Source organism: Lingula anatina, chromosome 3, assembly GCF_051362555.1.
Source record: "Lingula anatina isolate TDL-2025a chromosome 3, LinAna3.0, whole genome shotgun sequence".
Classification (NCBI taxonomy): domain Eukaryota; kingdom Metazoa; phylum Brachiopoda; class Lingulata; order Lingulida; family Lingulidae; genus Lingula; species Lingula anatina.
Window position 1 is genome coordinate 20,109,461 of NC_141769.1, and position 26,992 is coordinate 20,136,452.

Sequence of the window (26,992 nt, forward strand, 5' to 3'; positions counted from 1 at the left end):
ACAGCGAAATCTGTATCTTGCGGTCCTCTGGTAATATGACATCATAATGATGAAATCACGTGCCTTATGTTGCAGATACGGGAAAGTTTACTGCTCAAGTTGACTATTTATGTATGCTTGTTACGGAGGTAACTAAGGAGCACGCGAAACGTTGGTGGTTTTCACAATGTAATGATAGGGACAAGTTTTGTTATGAGAAATTCATCACAGCTTTTTTAACCCCAGAGAGATTCCCTTTGCTCGTGTTAGCGTTGGAAGAAGTAAAAAATTTGGCAATGAAGTCCATAGTCCTCATATTGAAATACACTAGACACATATGTGAAATGGGCCTATTTCTAAGAAAATTCACACACATTCCATTTTGTTTTTGTATATTCCATAGTCGCCAATAATCTGAATCTTTTTGAAAAACAATGTTTTTAAACGACGGGAGCGGTAGTACCTATATATAGAATGTAGTATTTTTGAACCTTCGAATGCGTGTGCGTTTTCATTCTATGGTAACATATTTGATAACAGCAAGGTAAAATGGCTGTGAAGTTTTGGTTATCCAAAGCGACAAAATAAATAGCACCATATTTATTGATATTTATATATTAATACATGTAACATAGTTTTAAAAGGAGAGGTACACAGATTCATAAGGTGCAGTTGTGGCTGTGCCACTAGTTTGATGTCACACTGCACGCTAGCCTGTAGTGGTCATACCAAGGTTACTGGAAAAGTTATTGGAAAAGTAAATTTACAAGCCTTTGCCGTCCCACGTGCGATTGTTCAAGAGGCAAAATAAGAGCTACCATACATATTTTAATGAAACTGAATTTGATCATTCTTTCCAAATTGTTATACTTCTATTTCGACGTTTCTTTTAAAGATATGACGAAATTAATGAAATTACGAACCGATTGTAGAATTTAATGCAAAAAAAAAAAAAAAAAAAAGAAAGAAAGAAAATCGACAATTTTACTGCACTTACCAGTATTTCAAAATGAGCTTTAATATTCATTTTAAAGAACACTTCCTATGTCAGGTGATCGGTTATATGCACCCCTTGCTTTTCCACTTCGAAAGAAAATTTAACTACATGTATGAGCACAAGAACTTACTGCTTTCCCATACTAAGAAAAGAACGGAGTACCCTTTTGGACTTATATACATTTAAATAATGCAACCAAATGCCAGGAACGGACCGGAAAGTGATAGCAACAATTAAATTTGACAGCCTAAGATTATGCCTGAATTGGCTGTTAATCCCGTCACTTCCGTCATAAGCCACATTAAGATACGAAATCTGCACATTCTTGGGCATCTCTAACTCTTAGATATATACATTCCTCTCTGTCATGACTTCATGGTCATTGCCTCATTCGTCCTCGTGAAGTCACCGACACACAACAATTAAAGCAGGAACTATGCATAGTTATCATTCATAATAATTCATACTTATTCGTCTGGTTTTAGCTCATTTAACAACACCTTTTTGATGGTCAACCTCAGTCTGTTTACGGGTCAGGACGGAATTGTTCAGGTCATCTAATGTCTGCGGTTCTACCCGGTACTGGTCACAGCTTCACATCTTTCACAATTGATGAACGATAGTAATGGAATGCACTCACCCTGTCTGGAGCCTTATTGTTAATTGTTTTGAGAACTAAAACCAACGCCATTTAGTTTCACTCTTTTTTGTGTCTACGTCTAATGAAATAAGGACAGTTCAGTTTTCACTGACACATTACATGATAGAAAGAATGCACTGGAATATTCAGTTATAAACAGGGACATTCTATGCTTAAAATGTTAGTTGATTTAATAAACTGCCAACTTCAAGGTAATTAGAAGGGAAGTCACCAGCTCATCTTTAAAAAGTTAAATATTCTTTATTATCGTTTCGTTTAAACAGAATTTTGACGCTACTTTTGTGGAAATTGATTTGAAAAATCAGTTTGCCCAAATTATGTGGCCAAGTTTCATTGGAAAATGTAAAAATAATTTTGCCATCCCATATATTGAAGTAAAAATGGTATCCTTGGTGACGGGCATCTATACAGGGGAAGTTCTTTTTTGCAATGAGAAATAACCTGTGAACAGAGAAAATTGGTAAAATATGCTGAATTTACATCTACAATATCTTTTATACTTAAATATATTTATTTTTTTACATTCTTTAAATTTTGCAAAATTTCTCTATTTTTCATTCATTTAAAAAACCCTATACTCTTTTCCACTTTTTTTCATTTTAAAATGTTTCCACATTGACTCACATTCCATACAATTTTTCATATTCATAACTTTTACGTGTTCTTCACAGTATTTGACATTTCTCCGTACATGACTTTCGCACGATCTTTTTTTTTTTTTCATATTAAGACTTCCATTTATATTGACCTGCATTCCTGGCCACTGTTTTTATATCAACTTTCTCGACCTTTTGAATTTATTTGCGACATAAGCGTCCGCCCATAACTTGTAGCTAACGGGGCTCGTGTTATCTATCATCTTTATTATTTTTTTATCGTAATAAGCTATTCTGTAGTTAAGGGGTAGTGTCTTGCAATGTCAAGCGTACGCAATCTTTTCTCACTGTAGTTCTGTATGACATACATGTATGTAAGAAGTGAAGTTGATAGATGTGTCCTCGTTTTCCTCTAGATGTAAAAAACAAACTGTGCTGATTTCAATCATATTCAACCTATACTGAGCTCTTTGTCATATTTTGCACGCAGAAAAACATGTCTTGCTGAATGTTGTTTTTATTTCGTGACGGACATCAATTCCGATACGATCTCTACAGCAGTGAGATCTTACAAGCTTGAACTGAGGCACAACACGCCTTGTCTAGTTTAGTGAGAATGGCGTTCTGATCACCGCGTTCTTCTGATGAAGAGCTTTCTATTTACAAAAGTTAAAACTGAAAGCGTATAATCTAGTGTAGATCTAAGCGCGTACAATAAAACATGAAACACAACAACTGCGAAGACTGGAATTCTACATGAAAAAGCGCCCTGCATCCTCAGCGACCCTGGTCGAGGTATGGGCGCGCTAAACGGGTACAAAAGAAATCCTACCGATAAGGACATACCAGGTTTTTGAATTAGTCCGTTGTATTTGATAAAATCTAACAGAGAGCGACCCTGGGGCTGGGCAATTAGCCTAAATATCCTCGCATCGCCAACACCGTGACCATTCCTGGCGGCTGCAAGCCTCTTCCGATTTGGGAGGATCTTGACGGAAAACGCCGTGTTAAATGCCCGCCCACTACCGTTTTCTTCCATGTTCGCCCCTATTTGTCTCAGAAAGGCGTGTTGTAATTATAGTTTGAAATGCATATATTTGCATGGAGAAATATTAGGCTATTTTCACCTGCCTCTTAACTCGACAGTAGCTTATTTTGTAGACCTTTTTTTTATTATCCAGATTTACTGGAATTATACATGGATTATACATGGATAGTTTACAGCAAGTTCGTGCGACCTAAACAGTTAGCAAGAAACTGTCCGTAGATTGTTGCAAAAAAAATGTTAATGCAAATCGGCTGCAAATTTGCAAGAGCATCATTTGTTGCAAGTTTGTAAGAAGTCTATATTTCCTTTCATATTTAAAACAGTTTCTCATTTGCAGGGTAAATTATTTCTCGGAAATTTGCAGGAATTTTGGGCAACACTTTGCTAAAAGCCCCAAATTTTGCCAAGTAACATATCCTAATAATCTGCCTCTAAAATAATGAAATAAACTTAGCCCAAACTCTACTGGAACCAGTTTTACGCCAAGTAAAACTCCCCTTTATGTTGCAGTTTGAGAGTGGAAAAAGATTTTTTTTTGGAAAATTTTACTGAAACAAGGTGCCTACCCCGTATTGGTGCCGTTTATCCTATTCACATAAGCCTGTTGTGTATTAATGTTTTTTTCAATTTTATCATGTTTTTTCTTTCAATTTTTAGTGATCTTTATGAAAAGGGAGATTTCCCTGGACAGGACTAAATACACGCTAGCCCTAAAATAAACAATATCCCTGCGAGTGTCATGGGGAAAATAGTATTAACAGGTGTCAAATTGCCTTGTATGTTATGTTTAAAAAAGGTTTATTATTCATTTTCATTATCATTTAGAGCATATTTGCTCATGGTTTAAATCCAACTGCGTGACGGGTAGATTGAGTTTGTAGAAACCTTTCGTGAATGTAGTAAAATGAATCGATGGCAAACTTGTTAATGATTTCAAAAGATGAAATCAAGCAATTTTCATGACGCGAACTTGAAGACGGGTTTCTTTCTTTTCTAAGACATTTCCGACATACCGCAGCGCAATTCATACATTTCAAAGAAAGGTCATCTCTGGCTTATCTGAAATTAAGAACTTCCACGCGCGAAAGATAAAAGATAAACCCGATGACCAGTTACGATTATTATGCCAAAGTAGAGCATCTTATAATGAATCTAAAATGCAAGTTGAACGAAAAATTATTAGCTCTGTATAGTCTAAAGTGACATTATAAAGTATCCTGGATAATTTGACGCTGTTGTGTTTCCCTAAAGAGATCGAAATTCTGACTATAGAACATTAAAAACAAAAGAAATATCTGGGCCTTCTTTTTGGTGTGTGAAAATTGAATTGAAAATACTTAACTAAAATTAAAATATCATATATCCCTTGGAACAATTGAAATGGGCCTATCTGGGTGATCATAAGCGTTTCGCTACTGACATAAAGAACGCAAATGAGGAATTTAAGACATCAAGTGTCGATTCTATTCCATGATAATGATGTCTTTACTTTGCAGTTAAGGTATTTTCTCAACTAGATTCGAATATTCAACGACTGTATTCTATTTAAAGAATATCCCAAGCTTTGTTTTAAGTGTGATCGCGACATTTCGTGTCTCAGATTCAATTTTCGGTTCAGCATCATCAGATAACATCTGTTCACTACACTGGAAGTGGATTCTGATTCTGATGTTTATTTCGTCAAATCCATGGGTTCGACCTCAAGAGCTGGCAAGATTTCCGCATTTCATCATCTTTGGTAACTGGCAAAGAAACTGAAATATAAAAGATTGCAGCAGTCCTATGTCCCTAATGAACATACTGTATGTGTAACATCCAAGTATCATTTCCGCTCAAAAATACATCTCTCTTACGTTTACTCTTAGTACGTTAACCGCATATTATGACTTAAAAACTGACACAAACGTCTAGACGCAAGTTAGATGACAGTGGCTGATATCTGCACTACGCCTGTAAAAAGGGGGTGTAATTTTCATGTTCCATGGTGCGGAGATTATAGCATTGCCTAATGAAGAACCTCCGCACTACATTAAATCTTTCTGGGTCTATAGGCTATCCGCCCAGTATCAAAGATAAAATCTAGCGACAACCACATAATTAAGACGGGTAAACCCGTCTGAAGTAACCCCAAAATATAATATAACAACGGAGAAAAAAGTCCTCATCTATACACAGCTATATACCACTGTATCAGATTCTTCTCTGGTGAAAGTTAAGAAATATATTTGGTTCTGCAAACACACAGATCCTTTACCCAAAGTTTTTAAAACTGAATTAATATATGCACTTGTTTTATTAATCCGTTTGTGCAAGACATCTCTGTAAAAAGTTATGCGAAGAACCAGTATCGCAAAACAGGGCAGCATAATAGAAGTTTTTTCGGTTAAATCTACATATATATTTCAAATACATTCCTTCTGTTATGTCTGAAAATGATATATATTCATATATGTTATTAGGGAAATGATTTATCCGTCTACGACAAAAATGCACAGACCCATTCTAATTAAGTGTTCGCTGATTAATTAATCCAACCGCTCTATTACGGCCATGGCGTTGGCCATGGTTCGTGCCAATAATTATAAGTGAATGTCCACGCACTGCTGCCTTGCGGAATTTCGTTACACTACAATGCTCGCGCGACCCGCTTCGAAATATCTCAATGAAACCGTCAGATACGTGTCTAACGTCGCGCTCATTTGCATTTGGCCGTATGGGGTGTATATAAGTAGGATAACGGGAACCTTAGCATCACACTCAGTGTCGAAGGCCATCATCTGGTTTTGTTGGAAAGCAGTCTGAGGCGAACTAAAAAGTGAGTTCAGTTTTTCTTTGTCTTTATTCTCAAAGGACCGTGTTTAACGAAATAGCTGCAATTCTGCGTACAGGTAAATGGAATTTTGGCGGACAGTAGTGTAACACTTAAATGACGCGGTTAAGATTGCGGTGGAGTCAAATGATAAGGCGCATCATGCAATCGACCCGCCTAAGACAGCGCCGTGTTAGTCATGAAATACAAATTAAGGAAAACACGACCTCAGTGGGTAATTTGCATGAATAATTTCCTTGCTAGTTGACTAGATAAATAGCGCGATTCTGCCACATATGAAGCCAGTTGATCGATGAACCCGGAGAGTGAAACTTTATTAGGTACATTTTACAACGCTCTTTTTGAAAGGGTTTAGGCTTTTTAAACTCTCATTCAAACAAGTGAAAAGGTTGTGCAACCAGTACGTAGGTAAGTTTAAAATATTAGTTAAAATAACAAATGTAATTTTGGCTATTTTGTCCAATTATTGCAATAACGATATTTCTGAAACGAAGCCCAGACATTTGAGTAGAGTAAAGGAGGCGGTAGTCTTTTCGAATCAAGATAAAACGAGCGTTGAGATTAATAAGCATGATGTAGATATATGCAAAGTTTAAAGCTCAGTGTTTTTTGTGCGGTGTTTTTAGTGAATGAATTTACATTAGACAATTTTGGAAGCGACACCATTCAGGATAGTTGAATTGCCAGCAACGAATTTATCACATTTAATTAATTTTAGGGTCTTGTTTTCTTTGTTACACGTCAAACCAGTAAGGGAACCCCCCTCAAAACATGTTATATTTTGCAATGATTACGCTTTTTGATGTATGGAAAATGTTCCTAGCTCTCTGAGACAGGAAAGCTACAGCTACGACGACATCATTTAAGTAACCAGCAATTTACACATAGCTCATCGGTGGAAGTAAAATCTTTTAAAGAATGCACATTCAGAATGAGAAGTAATCTTGGTTAATTAGTGTGGACGAAAGATAAGGGAAATTCACATAATTGTTATCAGTTTTTAGGCAATACCTCTTTTGTGCGTTTATTATACTGCAATTTTGATTTGATTTATCACAATTTGGTAGTTTCCATCAAGTCTATAATCTTTCCTTTAGATAGTCAGACAGTCCGTGCGATAGCACATGCTTTCACTAGTGTAATTATTTAGGATTTAATAGAATAATCATTCATCTATTCTGGTATATGCAAATGAAACTTTAATTGATTATAGTGTATCAAATGATGTACAAAAAAAATCATAAAAACACAAAATTTAGTTTCACCCATGCAATTTTTTCTCGTCCATGTCATGGATTTATGCTCGTGTCTGCGGTAAGCAAATTCATCCTTATCCTATTCGTAAGATGTGCCTGTGTAAACTTTAGATTAGCAGCTATATAGCTTAGTTAAAATGGCACTTCTCTAGCTTCATTCAAGTTACATCCAAAATCATATGAAAACCAATAAAAGTGACTTCATTTTTAAATGTAAAAATTAATTACCACTAGATGAAATGGATAAAGTAATTTATTTGCAAAAGTAAGTGACCAAGTGTCTTTTTTCCCCTGGTTTGCATTAAGTCACTGCAGTAGAAGCAGATCTTCAGATAATGTCGGTAAATCAGTTAGTGATCAAAACGACGAGCTCCAGCTAACTCTGCGTTCAGGTTCACAGCCTCCGTGTTACAGAGAGCGCTTTTATCATCAAGATAGTCCAAAGCTGTGTCTGGTCAGCCCATGGACGGCGTCCGGTCCAAGGAAGATAACATCTTCACAAGTGTTGTGATTTATTATAATTTTGTGATAGCAGTGTTAAGGGGTTCCTAAAATGTGAGAAAGACAATGCAGTAATGACAGGGGGGAGATTAACATCCCATCTTCTGTGATACCGTTAGAGACCTTGTTTAATGACCCATGTTCAGGGTTCATTGTGCTTTTTCGCAAAAGTTTAAATCAAACGTGGGGCAAAACTTCTCGTTAACTGATTTATTGATTATAATTGTGCTTTCCCAGGGATTAACGCGCCACTTTAAAACAATTTTTGATATAAAAAAACAATATATCCGACATTAAAACTAACTTAGTAGTTTGACAAAAATGACGGTCCTGTCAAAAAGAGGTAAATGGACGTCGCCTACTCTTAATATAGATTATCTTATATTATTTAATATTATGCTATGCCTTATCATCAGATGAAGGAGATTTGTAAAATAACATTTCTTTGCATCTAATTATGATAATTAGCATTCGTTATCTCGCTTTGCTGGTCTTTGTGCAGTATGGCGTGGTACGATAACCGCACTTGTAGCACCTGTACTATATCACCGCGTTTCCGTTATCTCAAAATTCAGCATGTTTCCTCCTATTTGGTGAAGGGAATTTTCCATTGAAATTATTCTACTTCTCTCGGTCGCACAGGCCCAAATTGAAGTTTTTATATACATCCACTTTGGAGGGCGCCTGTTTCGAAGCTTCCGTTACAGCAGGCTTCACTGCAAAAAGAAAGTGAGAATTGATAGTTGGTGATAAATGATACCAACCTTTATATTTGCCAGTTGTATTTTAAACACATAACTATTGCAAACAGATAAAAATTTCCACATGTATTATAAGAATATATTTCTGCTTTAATAGTAGGTACTGATTTTCATAATGACAATTAATTTCCCATCATTCACCATCATTCACTTATGCATTATAAGAAAAATTCCTGACCATAATAATGGTATAGTAAGACGCCTTTCAATATCATTTCAGAACAAAGATGAAGGTGTTCATGATCGTGGCGTTCGTGTCCCAGGCACTACTGGTTAGGGCTCAGAACTTTCCTAACCCAGGAACCAACCCAGGCGCACTCCCAGGTAGACTTTGCTTTTCAAGCTGAAATTGATCTCACTTGCACATGTAAAATAAGCATCGATTGTTCAAATAACATGTATTGTACAAATCGAAACTTTTTGAATAGTTCTCAGTCCTAGTAATCACCTGTTGCACAAAAGCCATATATATATATATATCAAGCAGCCAAATCAAACTAAGAAATGCGTTGTTTATTAAGCTTTTTTATAAATAAACTAAAATTGTATGTCAAGCGTTGTGCGTTAAGAAAATTTTTGCATGCGTGCTTAATTCATGATGCCCTTATTAATATATTCTATCAATCTCACGTGAAAACGATAAACAGAATATTAGCATTTTCATGTATTCTGTTTTATTCCAGTTCCACAACAGGAGTATGACGTCGATGAGGATGCAGGTACGTTATACACTTCACAAAATAATTAAATAGTAATCATATTTTTGTAGATAAGGAAAAATGATGGGGAATATTTTTTCTGAAAGAATTCATTATACATTTTGCCTATATGATGATATATTAACGACGAAGTACCCTTTTTGTTTTTAGAATATTGCCGTAGATGTATCCAATCACGTAACGGAGTTGGTTACTACGAGGACCCTAACGACTGCCGCGCCTACCTTCACTGTAGCGAAGACCAGTACGGCCGCGCTATCGCCTTCAGGATGGGCTGTGCCTCAGGCTCGCTCTGGGAGCAGAGAGTGTCTTCATGCGTTAGCTGTACTCTGGCACAGTGTTTCGGATCGAGGCTCCCACCCGGAGTAGCAAGATGTCCACCAACTAGTAAGTTCCAAGCAAGACATATGTCCTCTCCGTTTAGGGTTGAAATAAAATATTACTAAGCTAAATAGTTCACCGGCCAAAAAGTAATTTGAGATCCAATGCCCTTGTCAATACACACGCAGAACGCGTGGTGTCTATTGGTCAAACTAATTAAAAAAATTTCACCATAGTATGCACAATATTGTTTCTCTGCCCAGGTCTTACATCAATTGGTAAAACCAATTAGACACTTATTTCAGAATTCTCTTAACCCAAGTATTGCCATATTTCAGCACCCCCACCACCAACCACCACTGTTGGACCCACCATTCTTCCCCAGTTCGCTGGCAGCTGTGTTGCCGCTAATGACCCCGCCGGCTGGACCTACCACGCCGTCCCAGGCGGTCAGAACATCTTCTACAGAGAGAAGCTTTTGGGTGACGAGCGCAAGGTAGAAAAAGTCAGCTGTGGACCATGGATCTTCGATCTGACCATCTGCGCTTGCAGAACTCCTCGTAAGTTAACAAAAGTTTTATTCAAAAGGATAAATTGCAAGTTCAAAAATGTAATATATTGCTATCTAATTCTAATATTTGTGCGTAATGAACAATAGTGAATTTTGCTCCGTGAATTAAATATGGCGAAGGGGCCTGCTGTATCTACAAAATAGGCCCAAGTAAAGTTATTGATGTTAACGATATTTTTTCAATCCTATTTCAGCTCGCCAAGCAATTGCCGTGGTTCCATTTGACAGTACCCCTTTTATCACCCTTGTGGACAACTTCTACATCGACGGTTACGGCGTAGGTGTTGGCGCTGGAAAGGTCGACGGCGCCGCCATCTTTAACGGAACTTCCCACGTAGAAATCCCACGTTTCAACAACTACCCATGGGGCGCCGGTCTCACTTTGTCGTTCTGGTTCAGCCTTGCCGATAACAACCCCAATGTAAAGAAGGGTCTCCTGAACAACGGCGACTGCCAGGTCGTCCCCACTATCCAGTTTAACTACCAAAATGGCCGTCTGATCGGTCAGATCATTGTCGCCAGCAACACCACCCTGCAGACCGTCACCGTGAATATTGCCACATCTGTGAGTTGACATTTTCTTTCTTTCTTTCTTTCTTTCTTTCTTTTTCTTTTCCGAATCTAAACAACTTTTTCAATAAATACAGATATTTAAGCATAATAAATACAGACCAATGTAAGGAAAATGTCAGAAGAAATGATAATTTTGTTAAGTTTTATTTTATGTAGTAATTTTTTTAATATTTTGATTTGCAGGAGCTCCAAAATCCACGAGCTTGGCACCACGTTGTTTTAGTGTACGATGGTCTTAAAGTGCGTGTTTTCGTCAACAACAGGATTGCCATCGATGAGATCGCTGTCGGTAAGTTTATGTTTTTGAACTTCATTTTTTAAGATTGAAAATGACGATTAAAATAACAGTTTCTTTTCTTTGCGATCTTAAGTTTTTACATTACTCATTTTTATCCAGCATTTCATTGTTTGATAGTAAAATTTTATACTTTATTATACCATATATGTAATAAAATAAAAATGGTTTTATTTGTTAATGTAGGTATCATCCCAAGCACTTTGGCCCCTCTCCTTATTGGTCGCGATCTCCATTGTGAGTTCCAAGAGGGCGTTCCACGTACCAACATCATCGGAGCCGTAGATGAGGTGAGTTAAAGACAGCACTTTCTATCATTTTATCTCATTTTATTCAACAATTCTATTGATTTTTCTCGGAACAATTTGCTTCATTTTAAAAGCAGTTACCAAATATAATTGCAATCGTTTACGTTGTTGCATAACACATTGTAGTGCGAGATAAACTGGATGTTTTAGTTTTGTGACAAATTCTTATAAATCCTAATGCCACTCTAATTTCCATTAAATGTTATCTTATATTTTTCCCCGGACGAAAATTTCCACTTATCCTGGCAAGGCACTAAACCTTTAATGTAAATATCCAACATAACATTGTAAGCAGATAATGTGATGTTTTATTAACTCCATCTTATTAATATTTCAGCTGCAAATCTACGACTGGCCAATGGACAACAACCAGGTGTCACAACTGAACGCTGGAGTACGTAACATCCAGATGGACCCCTACTCCGGATACACCATCGGCTAAGAACTGCAATTGCTTGGTGACGTTGTTAGTGACCCCTTATACTAATAACGGATATCACCAGACAATAACGGATACGGACCAGGCTGTTGTTTTCATGAGAACTGTTGCTCGTACCATCATCATTAGAAGCTAAATAATAGCACACTTAAATCAATCAAACTTTAATTCTAGAGCTATGTTACGATAATGTTACCGTATAATATGTAAAGTCCCCGCTTTCCAAGGAAGGGTCGTCTAATTGTCGACGGGGATTTGTAGAAACCAAAGGTTTCGTCAGAGCAAACCTGAAGGGCAACTGTACGTAGTTCTGTCACCCGGGACACATTTCAGACCTGCCATTGTTTTACAGGGTTTCCTGTGACTTCAAATTTTCGAGCTCACATCATGATCAGGTTTCTTAATTTTAACAAGGCGGCTGAAGGTGTGACCTAATCGACAGGGTCGAGTACGGTCCGTTTCGTTCACCGCCATGACGCTTTGCTCTTCGCTTAACCTCAATCAGTATTTGCAACACAAACCTGGCAATGCTCTTAGAATGTTCGTTGCCACACCGCCACATCTATGCCAATCTTACCGACATAGTGAATGTATGCTTAGGATTAGTTATTGCAAGGCTGTTTGAAAATACCAAAAAAATTAGATAGCGCACCAGTGCTTACGGTGAAGTATTACAGAGTGATTATTTTTGTAAGGTGGTTTCCCGCATTAATTCTTGCTATGGCCGCAGGCGTGTCATCCTCTGGCAGATGCCCTACGTTTAATTTTACTGCTCGGTAAAAATACCATCATATTTACATTATTTAATTCTTCAGATCATTCCACCTCTGACACGTGTTCTTCAGTCATTATGCTCGGCGAGCGTATGTGTGTATACGTAAGCGATGTAATCATTGAAATCTAACATAAGACATGGAATGCAGTCGCATTATTTACAAAATGTGTGTAAATCATTCTGGGAATTACAAGCCATGGTGCATTTGCAACAGTATTGTCTTGTCTATTGTGTTTATGTACTTCAGCCGTACATCGATTATATATTTATTTTTAAAAAACGGTCCACTTACTCACCAGTTACTTTGTTGGTTAAAATCCATATAATAATTAATGTACGGTATTAGGGATAGTTATATTTATACGTTTGCATATTTGATCTAAAATAAACCAAAGTATTAATGTTTATTAATGATTAGTCACGTGTTGATACATGAATGAATGCCCGATAATGCGAAATTGTGTGATCTTTCACTCTCTTTCTCTCTCTCAAGGAAATTCTACAGATTTTGTCTTGATTGTTCTGTGGACACTCAAAATCTGAAACGTCAAAATCAATTTGTTTGGGTCCTCACTTTTCAAACCTTCCAGCCTTTTTTACTGTGCAGATTTGCTATTTGCAATGTTATTTGAAAAAGACACATTCATGAGCGAACACACAATAAGAATACAGAAATATGTACATTGGTTTCTCCAGGGCGCCAAATCAAGCAATAATACATTTCTTTAAAACAACATTTCTAAAAAACAAGTCTTTTTAAATTAAAATTAAAGTTGAATATATAGACTGAATATATAGTCGTGCAATTAACCAAAGTAACGAACCCATTTTTTCACTGACTAAAAAGGAAAAAAATAATACATGTACCATGAAAATAAAAAACAACGGAAAATGAATACCAACATAAATAATAATTTTAATAATTAAAAAATATCACGCGCCTGCAATCTATTAACTGATAGCCTGTTGCATCGTAAAGATTCATATTTTATATAAAAACTGGCAAAAAAATGCAAATTTTAATGGTAAAGAAATCATTGAGAAAAAGCCAGGCTAAGAATAAACTCTCTAAATAAAATTTATGTTAACCATAATCCTAATAGGCTATTATAGGGAAGACCGAGAAAATGACGTTATTAATATCACCCTATACTACAGTATGTAGAGGTTCGTCGATTGGCTAAGTACCGGTACGTACATGGACGCTAGCGAACGAAACCTGTACAGTACCGAGTTAGTATCAAATAGGTTAATACTTGATTAAAGAAACAGTTTATTTCTATAAAGGTTAATAAAGTAATATCGTGCCTAATAAAAAAAACATATTTTAAAAATATAATCACGAACATTGTAAATTTATCTTGAAAAATGCAAATAGACTGGAAGAAAGCATTGTAAATATGAATGTTACAAAGCGAATCAAATAAACTCAAATTTGGACCTGCAAAAAACACTGATACACTACCTGACTCAAAATATGCTATTTTCTCTCGCAATTAAATTTTGAATTTTATTATTATTATTATTATTATTATTATTATTATTATTATTATTATTATTTTGTGTGTGGGGGGGGGGGGCGTTGTGGAGCCACTTCACGGCCGCTTTTAAAGAAATCTAAAAGATCCAGTGGCGTTTGGTGAGTAAAGTCCAAACTCATTGATGGAAGACAATATCAGCAACAACGCAAATAAAGATCATCTACTCAGTCCTTCTTATCTCTGGTATGGACCATTGGAAAGATAATGGCTATTCTTTTCTCAAAACAAAGGTTATCCGATCCGTCAAGTCATAATTTGGACGGCCTGTTCCACCTACGGCTGCACGACTTGTTAGAATTCTGACTGCTGTCCGACTCAAATTGTATTTTTCTTTGGCACTCTTTTGTCTTGTTGTCTAGATGCTGAGCAAAAGCAAGTTTTAACTTAATTAATATTGTTTTTTATCTCTCTTTGTATATTTTGTCTTCCTCTCACCATTTTAAATATTTTTTTCATTGTGATGTTCACTCCGTTTCCTCCTCCATACGAGCAGTTGCAGTAGTTGTTTTTAAACGTTCCTTTCGCTTTTTGCTGTTTTCGGACAGATATATTCTTTTTTATATAGTCACATTTCTGATAGAATAATTAACCTCTGACTGAAATGCCAGGATCAACAAAACTCTTTGCATGCAATGATGAAATGAACAATCGAATTGAAGTTAATTGACCTGTTTTGGCTGTCACCTGTCAATCATCTGGTTAAAAATCAAGGGATGGTGTCAATGAGTGCAAACACCTGCTGGTAGGGCAATCTACCATTAGACGTAAAATTATACCACTGAAATGAGCAATTAATTAGTTATAGGTTAGCTGCCATGTAAATAGAAAACTGTTTTATTTGCTTTCTTCCATTTATTTTGCATGCATATCCAACGCCTGTTTATCAAAAGCAGCGTTTGCCACCTGTTCTGCGACCACGCTCAGTATTCCGCGTTTCCTGGGAGCTGAACAATTAACTCGGTCTGCAATATTTTTGGGGAGAGACAGGTGAAATATAAGTAATTTTTGCGTCGTAATTTCTGCGAAGGTAAACATTGTGAAACTGATGACTTTGGTTAATTTTGATGTAAGTTTGTAATATACTCTGCTTTATAAAGTTCCTGTGCATACCAAGCAGTCGCTAGTAACTTACATATCTTTCTCGTCTGTCTTCCCATAAAAAGTTCCACACTAAGAAAAATCAATAATCGTATGGCAGACCTGTATACCTGTTTATGTAGCAGTTTTGTGGCTCTGGGGTGAATACGTGATACCGGTTGTTAGGTTATTTATGATTATATGATTAATAAACATCATCCGTCAAATCGAGTCGATTAAATGTTTCCCAATTTTTGAGCAAAAAGGAATATAACGTTTTGAATAATGAAACAAGGCAGCAAAGCTGTCAAATGTACAGACAAAAAGCAGGATATAACAAAATAGGCTACTGTCAATTCTGATGCAAAAGTACATTATGTTAAACTGCAAATTCAACATCAAATTCTAATTATGCTCAACAGGTAATACCAATGTAAGTAAAATGTGTAACAAACATAAGGCTTCAGGTTCACCCTTTGAAAATGTAAAACTTCCAGAAAAAGAAGTCAATTAGACTGCTTTTCCAACTCCGGCTGCATTTAAGTCCTGTATTTCTTTTTTGAAAGTTTGGCAATCATAAGTAACATGGTTTTCCCATAATGGTCATCATGGCAGCAGCACCCAAAATTGTGTTTTCTTCTATTCTGATGCAATATTACATAATGGTTACCAGCATAATGACAATCAATTTTTAATAATAAAATATACGTATCATGGATTTTCAGAAAATGTGACAAGCATGGGTCTTCAAGCCTGTGGAACTTCAAAGTCACACCTTGAAAATGCCAATATGTGAAAAATTAAAATTCCACAAAAAAAAAACTGTTTAACTGGTAGATTGCATTGCCTACTGAAGCTATATTTTAGTCCCATGTTTCTTTCCTGTAAGTTTGAGAACAGTAAGTGACATGGTTTTTCTTAAATGGTCATCATGGGAGCAGTGCCCAAAACAGGTTTTTTTTTCAAATTTTGATGCAATATTACATAATGTTTAACAGCATAATGACTATCAATTTTTAATAATAAAATATTAGTAACATGGATATTCAGAAAATGTGACTAGCAAAGGTCTTCAGGCCCATGGAACTTCAAAGTCACAACTTGAAAATGCCAAAATGTAAACAAGACAACACTGTTCTGAAATTTTTTTTCCATTTTTAACAATTTTTAACATAAAACAAAATTAACAGTTTACTGCCATTTTTATATGATCAACTAAGAAAATTGATGAGATGGGAAAAATATCAATAGAGCAGTGTTAAATGTCCAATTTCTTCCATTCTGAGATTCTGAACATAGTGAATGATTGAATCTGACAAACTGCAATGATATGAGTTTATTTCCATTTTTGAAACTTTATTACACAATACACGATAACAAGTTTACCATCATTTTTACAAAATCAACTAACAATGTTGTAAAGATGCAGGAAATGTCAAGCAAAAACTTTTACGTATTTTATTAGTTTAATAATGAGACTGTTAACATGCCTAAGAATTGAATCTGAGAAAATGTGAAAAATATGCTGAAAAGTGAAAAAACAGCATAACTTCTACAATAATGGCCCGATCATGCTGATTTTCGAACTTGACATGCGTTTTATGAATATCCATCAGCTCTATAAATATAAAGCCAAAAAGTAAAACTGCCCTCCACTTATCGTGTTTACAAGGAAAGTGCACGGCGCCGGCATCGGCATCGCCATCGCCATCGCCATCGGCATCGGCGACGGCGACGACAGACGCAGGTGATGGCAATATGTACAGACACAGATGTGTCTGTACATAAAAATGAGAATGAGATTAGATCTTTTTCAATTTACCTACAACCCCCCCCCCCCCAGTTCCCCTCCCCCCAAAAAAGTTTAAAGTTACTAACCTTTACTTCCAGCGACGTATGAAGTCAATGTCTGGTTAGTGTCGCTCATCATCTTCTATGTCCTGCAAAGAAAAATGAGAATGAAATTATATCTTTTTCAATTCACCTACCATAGCTCCCCCCCCCAAAAAAAAAATAAATAAAAATAAAGAATGTTTACTAACCTTAAGTTATATCAATGTGTGAAGTCAATGTCTGGGTAGAGTTGCTCATCATCTTCTGTCCTGTAAAAAGAAATAAGTATGAGATTAGATCTTTTTCAATTTACCTTCCTTCCCCCCCCCCCACCCCCCCAAAATGTTTAAAGTTTACTAACCTTAATTTCTATCTACGTATGAAGTCAATGTCTGGTTAGAGTCGCTCATCATCTTCTATGTCCTGTAAAAAAAATGAGAATGATTAGATCTCCCGTCCACCCCCCCTCCTCCAAAAAAAGTTTAAGGTTTACTAACCTTAACTTCTATTGAAGTGTCAAGTCAATGCCTGTGTAGAGTTGCTCATTATCTTCTATGTCCTGTAAAAAGAAATAAAACTAGATTAGATTTTTTTTTCAATTTTCCTATCCCCTCCAATAAAAAAAAATTACTAACCTTAAATTGTTGATCCGAAGAGTAGTCTGTGTTCGATGGTAGGCATCATCTTCTATGTTCTGTAAAAAAAATAAATACGAGATTAGATTTTTTTCAATTTACCTTTACCACCCTAAAAAGGTAAAATTTACTAACCTTTAACTGTTGATCCGAAGAGTAGTTAATGTCTGAGTGGAGGGGCTCATCATCTATGTCCTGTAAAAAGAAATGAAAATGAGATTAGATTTTTTTCAATTCACTATCCCCCCTATAAAAGTTTACTTACCTTAAGTACCTTTTGATATGAAGTGTAGTGAATAGTATATGTTCAATGGTAGGCCACTCATCTTCTTCTATGTCCTGTAAAAAAAAATAAAAACGAAATTAGATTTTTTAACTTCTGCTAACCCCCCCCCAAAAAAAAAAAGAAAAAAATAAATAAATAAAATAATAATAATATGTTTACTAACCTTAACCTGAGTGGAAGCACTCATCATCTTCTATATCCTGTAAAAAGAAAGCAAAATTTATATTATTTTTTTTTAGTTTTTTATTGACACAATACATTACAAATGCATGACAATAAGAAGAAAGGGAACAACACTAACTCACACTTAAGAGAAAACGGACATCAGCCTTAGAAAAAAGGGAACAACAACAAAACTCGACGAGCGTGACCTAAATCGGGCACATGAAAGTTTTGGTTCTAGCCTTAAAGGGCAATCAAGATCGACCTAGAAACACAGGCAGAAGAGGAATATGACAGAAATATAAAGAGAGTATGACATGGTGGCACTAACCCATCGCCAGTAGCTTGGATTTCAGTCCATTTACGATTAATTTTTCTGCGGTGGTTATTCGATGTACATTTCCCAGAGCGACGATTTTGCACCTTCAAGTTCCGTGTCACGTTTTCATATCATGCATCTTTTATTTCTACAAGTATTCTCTGCCCAAAATGCGTAAAAAAAGAGAGTTATCTTACCAGGTTGTTTAGAAAACTTCTTTTTCCTCCGACTACACGTCTTCTCTCCCGTTCACCTCCAGGTTAAAATGACCACTCAGCTTCGCTTCTAACACCACTACACGTCACTTCCGGGCACAATCAGTCTTCTCCGATTCCCTTTATTAACACACGTAGGAACTGCAAGTCTTCAAAATGGTTGAATAAGTTTAAATCAGTGAAAAGGGATCCAAAAAATATTTTTTCATTTTAATACTTATCATTCATCAGCTTTTGTATTTTCCATCTATTTTATCTCAGCTGCTTATGATAAGTGTTTAAATCATCAATTAATTCTCGTAAAATATAAATAGTTTAAGTCATGAATAATACTTAGATATACACCCAATGCATATTTTCAAAGATGCCAGTGTGTTATTGTGATGTTATACAAGTTGTTATTATTTTAACAAAAGTTAAAAGAAAATGATAAAAAAACACCAGACTAAGATATGGGTCCCGTGGCAATCTTCCTTCTACAATTTAAGTGTGAATTACTAGTAACTATGAAAACAGGAACTCACAAACAATATTACAATCACCATTTACCGAATCTGTATTAATTATTACTTTCAACCTTAAAACATTTAAGTCAACCATGAAACAATCTATAAGAGAATTGAATTGTGTTAATGGTATGGCAACTCCTGAGAACATCTTCAGTTATAATATAATGGCAGTGTTCCAAAACCACGATACATATTAAATACAGGCTTGCTTAAATCTTAAACGGAAAGGAAGTATTATCAAGTGTTGCACCTGCTCAGCAAAGCTGCAAATTTTATTTTGCAGCATCACAATTTCACTAGCACAAATCAGTAATAATTGTTAGTATATTTGCAACATATTTAATATTCGTCATTTGCCTCTAATCTTCGCTAAACATTATTAAAATATTACTACACATATTTATGATAAATGTATGCATATTTGTAATAACTAAATTTTGTCATTTGCTACGGGAATGGGGGGGGGGGTCTTAAAAATAAAAATTTTGGGCCGCAATTCCCACAGCAAATATGAAGGAGTACCAGTAGATAAGGCCGGTGCCATGAAACTGAGGGTCCGTGTGACAGAAAGTCCGTCCTCCATATAGTTAGGGTTAGTTTGACCTAAGTAGGTCAAAATCTAGGGCGAGGCTCACTTGTACAAATGAATGGGAAGCGGACTCTTTGTCATGGGGGACTTTCTGGTACATGTCACCGGTGATGGCACAGAAATGGGAAAATTCTTGGTTTTGTCTAGTTTTGCTTGCATTATACATTTATATAAAATCTGATTCTCAAAATAAATGCAATCGGCAAGTATTATGCTACAGGGATGGGAGTGAGGTGTTCTTAAGAATAAAAAAATTGGGCCTTAATTCCCTCAGCAAATATAAAATAGTGCCAGTAGATAAGGACAATAATGGCACAAGGATGGAAAAAATCTTGGTTTTGTCTAGTTTTGCTTGCTATATGCATTTATATAAAAAATTGGGCCTCAATTCCCACAGCAAAAAAAAAAAAAAAAAATAGTGCCAGTAGATAAGGATAACAATGGCACAGGAATGGGAAAAAACTAGTTTTTTTCTCGTTTTACTTGTGTTATAGTCAAGAACATATACATTTATACACAATGTACCCCTTCGTTAACATTAAGAGGTGTTGGGTTCTTAAATCTACAGTGGGATTTATTTAAGTAAGATAGTTACTTCTCTAATTTGACTCAGGAAAGTCTAGGTAACGGCTCGAGTTATTCCTGGGGCTCCGTAACTTAAAAGCATCGCGTATTGCGAACGGCGATATCACATAGAGGCTACAGTGTATTACATGGGGCGAGCATGGGCAAGTAATGGAATCGAGACGCTTGCGCTCGGTCGCAATGCGCGCTGCTTTCGAGTTACGGGGCCCGGGAGAGCAAAGTAACGCAGCACCAAAGCTTTGTATCCAAAAACCAAAATTCAACTCATTACCTGGACATCGGCTAGTTTTATGGAAGAAATCGGAGTGACAGAAATAGTGACGAGATTGTAAAAGTTTAAGTGAGAGGCGAAAGAGGATAATTTCTACTAATGATTAAACGAGCATACATGCGAGTCCATTTAAATTTATTTGCAAGTCTCGCTTTTTTTTAGCGATCTGTACACGACCACTTTTTTTACAAGAAAAAGAAAGAGAAAATTATAGAATATTTTTTATTCAACTATTATGTACAATTTTGAATATTTACAGTTGATTTAAAAAGGACTAATAATCAGTAATGAACTACGTAAACGCAATGAATTAATACATAGCAGTATTATCAAAAGTTCTAAGATTTTCCATCGTCTTCATCTAGCGTCGGAACGCACACAGTCCGATAATGCAGGTCTTGTGGTCGGAAACTGGTACCAGATGCTCTCGGGCCGTGGGGAAAAACCCGTCTAAACCCTTCGTGGGGAATGCCGGGAAAGTGCCCACGCCCGGATAATTCGGTCTTTATAACATGACGAAATCGGTTTCTATTGGCACGGCGCTGCGTACAGTTCAAGAATCGTCCCGTTTAAGACAGCATTGTGAGATGGAATAACCTTTGTCTTGACTAACTATTCTCTATATATACTATACACGAGGTGAAGCATAAAAACTTATTAAAGTAATTCTTACAGAAAAAGGCACTGAAGCCAATAAAAAACTTACAAGAGACAACAATTCAACAGAATCATTTTGACTTTATCTTGGAGAATTAAAACCATAAATAAAGTTAATCATTTTACAACTGCAAGCATCTTTCAAAACTTGATTATAGTTCTCTTTATGATAAAATGCAAACAGATTCAAGTAATATGATTATAACTCGGGAATATCAATGATTTCAACTAAACTTTGATATATAATTCGACTTAAAATACCAGGTTTCTAAAATGTAACTTTGCACTGAAATCGCAACTACCTGCATGATACAAGTACAGAATAAAGCAAGCTTGCTTCAAAATATTTCGGATCTCACATTACACTATATGACCGCCCATGTAAATTTCAATCTGAATTTTTTTGATCCGGAGAAAAGGTGCATATGTGATGAAGTGGATGTATTTGTCAACTATAACACTTGAGAAAATCTGAATATTAGTAATGTGATCTCTATCTTGAGAGATGACAGCATCTCTCAAGAAGAGCAGACTGTACGAAAAATATGAAATATTTTCTCACACGTAAAATATTTCATTACAGATTTTGCACAATCTATCAATGTAAAATCTCTTCATGTAAAAGCGTTTACATGAAGTCAGATTTTACAAAGATGTGAGGGTTTGTTAGTAAGGTTAGTGTGCAGGTTAAGACCTTTTCAAATGCCATACTGACAAACAACTCCACATCATCAAAAGCACAAATTTGAAAAATGACCATCTCAGATTGAAACAAAACACAGACGACCACAAGTGGTGGGAATGTTTTTGTGAGCAAAAAAACTATCTGCATTCAGAATGTGGATAAAGCAACTCTATATTCAAATTTACTAATATAATAATTAAAGCAACTGTAGAGGTAGACTTTTCCTACAGAAGCACACATCTTATTCAATTGATCTTGTATGGAATGAAGAATTATCTTGAACCTCAGTTTTCTCTTCTGTTATTGAAATAAAATGGTTCACTGCATAAGGCATAAAATACAAATGAAATTTGATGCAATTTCACCTTGACATGTTTGTGACCCATGCACCCCAAATATTCTCAGCATCCAAAAGACTGATACATTATTAGACTGTATTCCCACTACATTCAGTACTGTATATTGCCTTCATTACCATTCCACATTCTTTATATTTTTTTGCAGTACAAGCCGTGTCCTTCAACACCAAAACTCGTGGGATGTCCGAGCATCCATGAAAGTGTCCACAGGGCTCCTTGCTTACGCTGTAGTGTTTAACATCTTGGACATTTGGTCTTGGGTCGACGTTATCTGACATCATGCAGGCGTAATTATTGGAAAACTCCCAATTCGTAGCCTACAAATGAAATCCAACTTTTACTCAAAAGTATGAAAAGCTATATCGTAAGCTTGCAGTAACTGCAACAAAGAAAGTATATCACTGGTATTTACACACCGTTAACATTAATGAAAAGCTTGGTTCTTAAAATGATCAGCGCGTTATTTCCAAATGTACAGTGAAATATGCTTCCTTTATTGAAATATATATATTAACTTTTTAGAGTAAGTAGACAGCAGTCTTCAAAAAATAAATTATTTCAAACATTTGACAAAAAAGTAAGAAAAGATGTTGCTATATTGAATATTGTAATGTTAGCCTACATGTTAAATTGTTGACTGTCTGTGCTACTTCTAATTCTAATGTTTGTTTACATAGGATATAGTTTTTGATCACTCTCAATAATAAGAAACGCCATAATACACCAATAATAATACTTAAAAAATTCAGAACCACTTTTCTTAAGTTGTTGATCCCCAATAACTTACAAAGTTATCTGTATAAAGATCCCTCAATCCTGAAGAAGTGTTTCATCTGGAGGTTTGGTAGTTGCAATCTTCATTTTTAGAATCCACCACTTTTGGTAGCCTGCAAATTTGAATTATTACTTCAACATGTAATAAAAGTCAACCATTTGTATATGAAATGTGTTTTTAAAGTTTCAGCAGTTTGATGGGAAATAAATATCAAAAGCACTTTTGTCACAAACTTGGAAAAAACATTCAAGCGAAATATTTTGACATGCCACTGGCGACCTTCAAACTTAATGTCACAATGGTTTAGTTTTAACAAAGGAAAAGGAACACTAACAGCATTTAAACGACTCTACTCAAAGACAAGTTTAAGTAAAGCCTGAACAATCTATATCCAGCGGGAGGAGTGTACTAGTATTCCATCAAGTGTTTAATTTGTGAAGGATTTATATGGGAGAGACAAAGAGAAAGTTGAACGTTAGAGTTAAAGAACACGGGAAGGAATAAGAATTAAAGGGTACCCAAAGAGGGAAAAATACACTACAGCCCAAGGTAGCCTTCTGCTACAACGAACCATCACAAAAAACATTGATTGGGAGAGTGCCAAGATTCTACAAAAAGAAAGTGACTGGAGAACAAGAGGCGTAAAGGGAGGCATATAAACCAGGAAAATGCCTAATAATCTGAACAATATAGAGAGATGGAAATAAATACTCACTTCTATGGTGGCCTTTTATTACCACAAACACAGCACTGGAGGTGTGGGTGGTAGCTTCTAGTATACAATTTCTGGACCAGTGACAACGTCCCGGAGTCACATTGGTGGTGGGTGTTGGGGGCGGTAGCTCCAAGTAATCTGGTCCAGTAACCATGCCCTGGAGTCACATTGGTGGTGGTGGGTGGTGGGGGCGGTAGCTCCAAGTAATCTGGACCACTGACCACGCCTCGGAGTCACATTGTTGGTGGTGGGTGGTGGGGGCGGTAGCTCCAAGTAATCTGGACCACTGACCACGCCTCGGAGTCACATTGTTGGTGGTGGGTGGTGGGGGCGGTAGCTCCAAGTAATCTGGACCAGTGACCACGCCCCGGAGTCACATTGGTGGTGGTGGGTGGTGGGGGCGGTAGCTCCAAGTAATCTGGACCATTGACAACGTCCTGCAGAATATTGAGACTGTTGAGGATCTGAAAGTTGACGAATGGCATGTCAAAATATTTTGTATGAATGATAAGGTTTTTCCACATCTGTGACAAATTAAAAGAGCTTTTTACCTGTGAAAAATGAGCACTGAATTTGCTAGAGTAAATTGTAAATAGAAAACAAATGCCTGCACCGAGTGACAGGTCCCAAACATTCTTAAAACAATTGTCTAAGACCTTGCACAAAATGCTCAGTTTGTTGGAGTTGCACTGATAAAAGATTTGTATTATCTATACAATGAATGACAATCTAGTTCATTTACCCTTATCCTGCCCCATAACTTACCTTGAATGCTCTCTAATCACAACTATTGAAGGGCTCTTGAAACACTATATGACATGGCTTTCTCCATTTTAGCCTTGTTAACCTTGTTAAAATGGACCGTCATCAGGACAGGCGCTCGCCAATGCCATCTGCCTCAACTACAAAATAAAAAATTATAAGTCAAAAGTTCCCCTCTTTACTGCTCCCACCCAAATCCAATCTACTAACCATAAATATCTTAATCCTAGGAGTGGGTCATGGGTAAAAGACATTGCCTTCTGAATGTGAGTTGTCAAATTAATGTGGCTAACGGTTTTTAGTTTTTCAAGGTATGAAAAATCACTTAAGTGTTTTGTTTTCCCCCAAAAACATGAGTGATATGTACCTTTTAAGGCTTGATAGGTTTCCATCTCTGTGAAACGCCATATGCTTCTGATGCTCCCCCATGCAGCCCCCTAACATACAGACCATGGCAGGACTCAACCATGCACCAAGGACTGAATGTGACCCTCTTCTTGCACCTCTTTCAAAAAAGCGGGACTTTATCAGGAATTGCCCTAATTGAGTTCTGTAAATAGAAAGGAAAATTTGATTAGTTTTCAAAAATTGTATATCAAAAGCAGTCTGCAGCCAGAAAAATTGTTGGAATCGGTAGATTTCCAGAATGTGTCAATTTGGTGACATGGCTGTTAGATTTTTTCTATAAGTATGAAAAAGAGCTTTTGATTTATTTTAAATGTAACTGTTACATCATGATTCGAGAAAAATGTCAAGGTCTTGTTAATACAAATATTAATGCAATCCAGTCTAGTCCTATTGAACTTTGTATTCGAACCAGTGAATCAAGATTCAGACATCTATATCTAGTTTTTAGGAAAGAAGGTGGACTGAATGGTCAGTAGGGTGAAAAGTTTATGGCACAGACTGCTGCTGAAAAATCAATTTTAGTGTATTGTTCTCGCCAGTAACACGGGTTACCTTGCAGGTTTTTCCGCCTCAGTGAAACACCATATGCTTCAGACGCTTCTCCAATGCAGCCTCTTCAACAGACCGTGGCAGGACTCACTGGCACCAAGGATTGAGGGATGTATCGGAAGTGTGCACGTGGTCCTCTTCTTGCAGTTGCCATGAAACGCTGGACAGGACTCGCTGGACGCTTCCTAGTGCAGCCACCTCGTAGACAGACCATGGCAGGACTCGCTGGACGCTTCCCCAGTGCAGCCACCTCGTAGACGGACCATGACAAGACTCGCTGGACGCTTCCCCAGTGCAGCCACCTCGTAGACGGACCATGGCAGGACTCGCTGGACGCTTCCCCAGTGCAGCCACCTCGTAGACGGACCATGGCAGGACTCGCTGGACGCTTCCCCAGTGCAGCCACCTCGTAGACGGACCATGGCAGGACTCGCTGGACGCTTCCCAAGTGCAGCCACCTCGCAGATAGACCATGGCACGACTCGCCGGACGCTTCCTTAATGCAGCCACCTCGTAGACAGGCCATGACAGGACTCGCTGGACGCTTCCCCAGTGCAGCCACATCAAAGAGACAGACCATGGCAGGACTCGCTGGCACCAAGGAATGGTCAAAGTAGCTTAAGTGTAGATGTGGGACGTCTCCTTGCAGTTGTGTTCTGTCAACAGAAAGAAAAATGAATTAATGACTTTTCATACTATGTCAGCACTCTGCAGTCAGGCTTACCTTTAAGTGGTTTCCATCTCATTGAAACACCATATGACAAGACTCGCTGGACGCTTCCCCAGTGCAGCCACCTCGTAGACAGACCATGGCAGGACTCGCTGGACGCTTCCCCTGTGCAGCCACCTCGTAGACAGACCATGGCAGGACTCGCTGGACGCTTCCCCAGTGCAGCCACCTCGTAGACAGACCATGGCAGGACTCGCTGGACGCTTCCCCAGTGAAGCCACCTCGTAGACAGACCACGGCAGGACTCGCTGGCTCCAAGGGATGGTCGAAGTAGCTTAAGTGTAGATGTGGGGTTTCTCCTTGCAGTTGTGTCCTGTAAACAGAAATAAAAACGAGATTAGATTTTTTTCATTTCTCAAACCCCCCTTCCAAAAAGAAAAAAGATTACATGCCTTTAAGGAGTGTAGTCGAAGTCCCACAGGTGGCACCCATCATCTTCTATGTCCTGTAAACAGAAATAAAAACGAGATTAGATTTCTTTCATTTCTCAAACCCCCCTTCCAAAAAGAAAAAAGATTACATACCTTAAGAAGTGTAGTCGAAGTCCCACAGGTGGCGCCCATCATCTTCTATGTCCTGTAAACAGAAATAAAAACGAGATTAGATTTCTTTCATTTCTCAAACCCCCCTTCCAAAAAGAAAAAAAGATTACATACCTTAAGAAGTGTAGTCGAAGTCCCACAGGTGGCGCCCATCATCT

At 37.0% G+C, this 26,992-nt stretch overlaps 2 protein-coding genes across 9 annotated transcripts; one reads left to right on the top strand and one right to left on the bottom strand.

The window, feature by feature from the left end:
* The first annotated feature begins 5,911 nt into the window (after nt 1–5,911).
* On the top strand, nt 5,912–13,041 carry LOC106161170 (uncharacterized). 3 transcript variants are annotated; one of them, XM_013538042.3, is made up of 9 exons: nt 5,912–6,096; nt 8,850–8,953; nt 9,313–9,348; nt 9,499–9,735; nt 10,008–10,229; nt 10,435–10,805; nt 10,997–11,102; nt 11,295–11,398; nt 11,754–13,041. In XM_013538042.3, exons 2-9 carry the CDS (start codon nt 8,857–8,859, stop codon nt 11,856–11,858), a joined length of 1,278 nt encoding a protein of 425 aa, XP_013393496.1. In that variant the 5' UTR covers nt 5,912–6,096; nt 8,850–8,856; the 3' UTR covers nt 11,859–13,041. The 3 variants fall into 3 exon arrangements, with proteins under 3 accessions (XP_013393496.1, XP_013393495.1, XP_086865177.1); XM_013538041.3 differs by lacking the exon at nt 5,912–6,096 and adding an exon at nt 6,330–6,519; XM_087009051.1 differs by lacking the exon at nt 5,912–6,096 and adding an exon at nt 6,373–6,511.
* A 7,819-nt stretch (nt 13,042–20,860) lies between these two features.
* On the bottom strand, nt 20,861–26,992 carry LOC147763042 (uncharacterized). 6 transcript variants are annotated; one of them, XM_087009044.1, is made up of 8 exons: nt 26,817–26,992; nt 26,287–26,737; nt 25,566–26,218; nt 24,973–25,155; nt 24,609–24,745; nt 23,844–24,307; nt 23,141–23,240; nt 20,861–22,670 (listed from the first exon to the last, which is right to left on the bottom strand). In XM_087009044.1, the coding sequence occupies exon 3, from the start codon at nt 26,124–26,126 to the stop codon at nt 25,650–25,652; it is 477 nt and encodes a 158-aa protein (XP_086865170.1). In that variant the 5' UTR covers nt 26,127–26,218; nt 26,287–26,737; nt 26,817–26,992; the 3' UTR covers nt 20,861–22,670; nt 23,141–23,240; nt 23,844–24,307; nt 24,609–24,745; nt 24,973–25,155; nt 25,566–25,649. The 6 variants fall into 6 exon arrangements, with proteins under 6 accessions (XP_086865170.1, XP_086865169.1, XP_086865165.1 ...); XM_087009043.1 differs by lacking the exon at nt 26,817–26,992 and having other exon boundaries at nt 26,287–26,716; XM_087009039.1 differs by lacking the exon at nt 26,817–26,992 and having other exon boundaries at nt 25,566–26,652.

Coding starts and splice junctions, on each gene's coding strand:
- LOC147763042 (XM_087009043.1), bottom strand. CDS start 26,142: ATGGTCTGTCTCTTTGATGTGGCTGCACTGGGGAAGCGTCCAGCGAGT.
- LOC106161170 (XM_013538042.3), top strand. CDS start 8,857: ATGAAGGTGTTCATGATCGTGGCGTTCGTGTCCCAGGCACTACTGGTT. Junction 10,230..10,434: donor CTGCGCTTGCAGAACTCCTC/GTAAGTTAACAA, acceptor ATCCTATTTCAG/CTCGCCAAGCAATTGCCGTG. Junction 11,103..11,294: donor CATCGATGAGATCGCTGTCG/GTAAGTTTATGT, acceptor TTGTTAATGTAG/GTATCATCCCAAGCACTTTG.